We start from the raw sequence: 2,822 nt of genomic DNA on the forward strand, positions 1-2,822 counted from the left end.
AGAGTGTAGTACAGGTAGTCCTCAATTTATATCCATTTTTTAGTGACCATTCAAAGTTACAACAGCAGGGATAAAACTAATTTACAACCATGTTTCATACTTACGGCCATTGCAGCATCCCCATGGTCACGTGATCAAAATTTGGATGCTTGGCAATTGCCTCATATGCATGACGGTTGCAGTGTCCCGGGGTTAGGTGACCACCTTCTGACAAGCAAATGTGGAAGCCAGATTCACTGAACAACTGTGTTACTAAGTTAACAAAGAAAGGTTGTAAAATGGAGCAAAACTTATTTAACAATGATCTTGCTTAGTGGTGGAAATGTTGGGCTTAATTGTGGGTTATAAGTCAAAGATTCTCTGTACAGTGGGCAAGTTTAAGAGGGGAAAGATCCAAAGTTGATTAATCTTTGAGTTGGTTGAGCAACTGTGGCAGGAAAAGGGAATCTCAGACAAATCAAGTTTAACATTCAGGTATGAAAGGACTACCGTGGTAAAAAGCTCAGTTTTTCAATGACTTTCTCCACTGTGAAAATCGTTTGATTTATTTTTATTGATGGTTGTGTGCCAGCTAGAGTCACTTTTTGCGAGATGAGTGGACTTATTTATTTATCACATTTATCACATATAAATCAATGATGAATTAGCATAAGGTGGGCTTATACAGTAAGAAGAATAATCTCATATTGGTTGTAACCTTTTCCAGGTCCATCCACTCTTCCTACTGTTGCAATGCTTTGTCAGCTATGCCCTTCTCTCCGGTGCTGCCTCCTCCTCCTCCTCCTCTTTCCATTAGCCTCCAGTTCTGCTTCTAATGGGGACACAGTGGTCATAACCAGCAGTGGCCCTATTAAGGGCAAGCGGTTCCTGGCTGGTCTTGGATCTGTGACAGCCTATCTAGGCATTCCTTATGCTGAGCCTCCCCTGGGGAAGTTGCGCTTCCAGAAACCTCTTCCACATCAGCCATGGACTCAAACTTTGGAGGCCACCAGCTTTGGCAATTCCTGTCCTCAATTTATTTTCCGGGATGTCCCTGAAGGAGAGACATTTACTCCTAAAACACCACTGTCAGAAGATTGCCTTTCCCTCAACATCTGGGTGCCACACCCACAACCTCCTTCACCAGTGCCTGTTTTGTTCTGGATACACGGAGGGGGATATTTCATGGGCTCATCTTCTCTGGACATATACAATGGGGCCTCCTTAGCTGCCACTGAGAATGTCATTGTGGTCTCCATCAATTATCGCTTGGGAGCCCTAGGCTTTCTTTACTTGCCACAAGCTGCTCCAGGGAACCTAGGCTTATGGGACCAACAGCTGGCCCTGAAGTGGATAAAAGAGAATGCAGCTGCCTTTGGGGGAAACCCTTGTCGGGTGACCATTTTTGGCGAGAGTGCTGGAGGATGTTCTGTGAATTTCCATCTTCTTGGGTCAAAAAGCCAGGACCTTTTTGCCCAAGCGGTGATCCAGAGTGGAACAGCCAATGCTTTCTGGTCTTGGAGGTCTCCTGAGGAAGCCAAACGGTTATCGCTGGAATTTGCTCATTTGCTAGGTTGCTTCGAGGACAGCAAAACCAGCATACTGTATTGCCTGGAAACAAAAAATGTGTCTGAATTTATTCGGCATGAAATTTCTATGATCCTCAAAGGTGGGTTCCTTCTGAATTTTCCCTTTGTGCCAACTGTAGATGGGGATTTTTTGCTTGGTGATCCAGAGAAGCTCATGGAGGAAGGGCAAATTCAATTCAAACCCGTCCTCATAGGAAAAACCTCTGATGAAGGAGCCTCATTTCTCTCTTATGTTTTCTCTAACACCACCCACAATCTCATCAATCAGGAGCAGCTTCTGAAAGGGATAAGACTGTTGGTTCCAAATGCAACTCAAGACTTTGTTCAGAAGATTGCCCTGAGGTACAGTGAAGGAAATCAGGGCCCAGCAAAATATCGTTCTGCTCTGTCCCAATTCTATACAGATCGGATGATTGCATGCCCATTGATTGAAGCTGCAAAAAATATCAGGAAAACGGGGAGTCCTGTATATGCCTATTTATTCGCACATCGCCCTTCAGGGTCAGTCTGGCCTGAATGGGTTGGGGCATCCCACGGTGCTGAGCTTTCTTATGTTTTTGGGACCCCTGAATCCGTGCTTCCTGTCAATCAAACGTACACAGAGGCTGAAGCCAGACTGAGCCGTAAGATGATGCAATACTGGGCAGAGTTTGCCAGAACTGGGTAAGTGGTTCACTTTATTTCTATAAATTTGTATTTTAAATCCAAAGAAAGCCCCCACCCATCATTAACAAATGTACTTTATATGTAAGTAATGCACTCATAAAGAAATGCACGCTATTCCTTTTTTCTATGTTTACAAGTTGAGTTAATACAGGTAGTTCACAATTTACAACCAGAGTTGGGACCAGAATTTATGTTGCTAAGCAACTTGTGAAATGAATCATGCCCAGTTTTAAGACCTTTCTTACCACAGTTGTTAAGCAAATCACTGCAGTTGTTAAGTATAACATATGGTTATGTGAATCCATAACTTTACTTGCTTCCAAATGGTGACCACGTGACCCTGGGGTGCTGCAGCCATTGTAAATACATGCCAGTTGCCAAGCACCCAAATTTTGATCACATGACCATGGGGATGCTGCAATAGTTGTAAGTGCAAGGACCAGTTGTAAAGCACCCTTTTGAGTGCCATTGTAATCTTCAATGGACGTTAAATGAATGGTTGTAAGTCAAGAACTAACAGTACAGGGAAGAGCCCTGAAATTTTTAAGGATTCTTAATTATGTCACTTATAGGTAATCGTTCTTTTAT

General features: G+C 43.3%; 1 protein-coding gene across 1 annotated transcript; it reads left to right on the forward strand.

The window, feature by feature from the left end:
* The first annotated feature begins 715 nt into the window (after positions 1 to 715).
* Positions 716 to 2,246, forward strand: LOC107295940 (acetylcholinesterase-like). Its single transcript, XM_015825274.1, has one exon. The coding sequence runs from the start codon at positions 733 to 735 to the stop codon at positions 2,233 to 2,235; it is 1,503 nt and encodes a 500-aa protein (XP_015680760.1). The 5' UTR covers positions 716 to 732; the 3' UTR covers positions 2,236 to 2,246.
* Positions 2,247 to 2,822: the final 576 nt, after the last annotated feature.

This window comes from Protobothrops mucrosquamatus, unplaced genomic scaffold (assembly GCF_001527695.2).
Source record: "Protobothrops mucrosquamatus isolate PMUCROS unplaced genomic scaffold, P.Mucros_1.0 scaffold2580, whole genome shotgun sequence".
Lineage (NCBI taxonomy): Eukaryota > Metazoa > Chordata > Lepidosauria > Squamata > Viperidae > Protobothrops > Protobothrops mucrosquamatus.

Excerpts from the sequence above, each read along its gene's own strand:
- LOC107295940 (XM_015825274.1), top strand. The coding sequence starts at position 733 with ATGCTTTGTCAGCTATGCCCTTCTCTCCGGTGCTGCCTCCTCCTCCTC.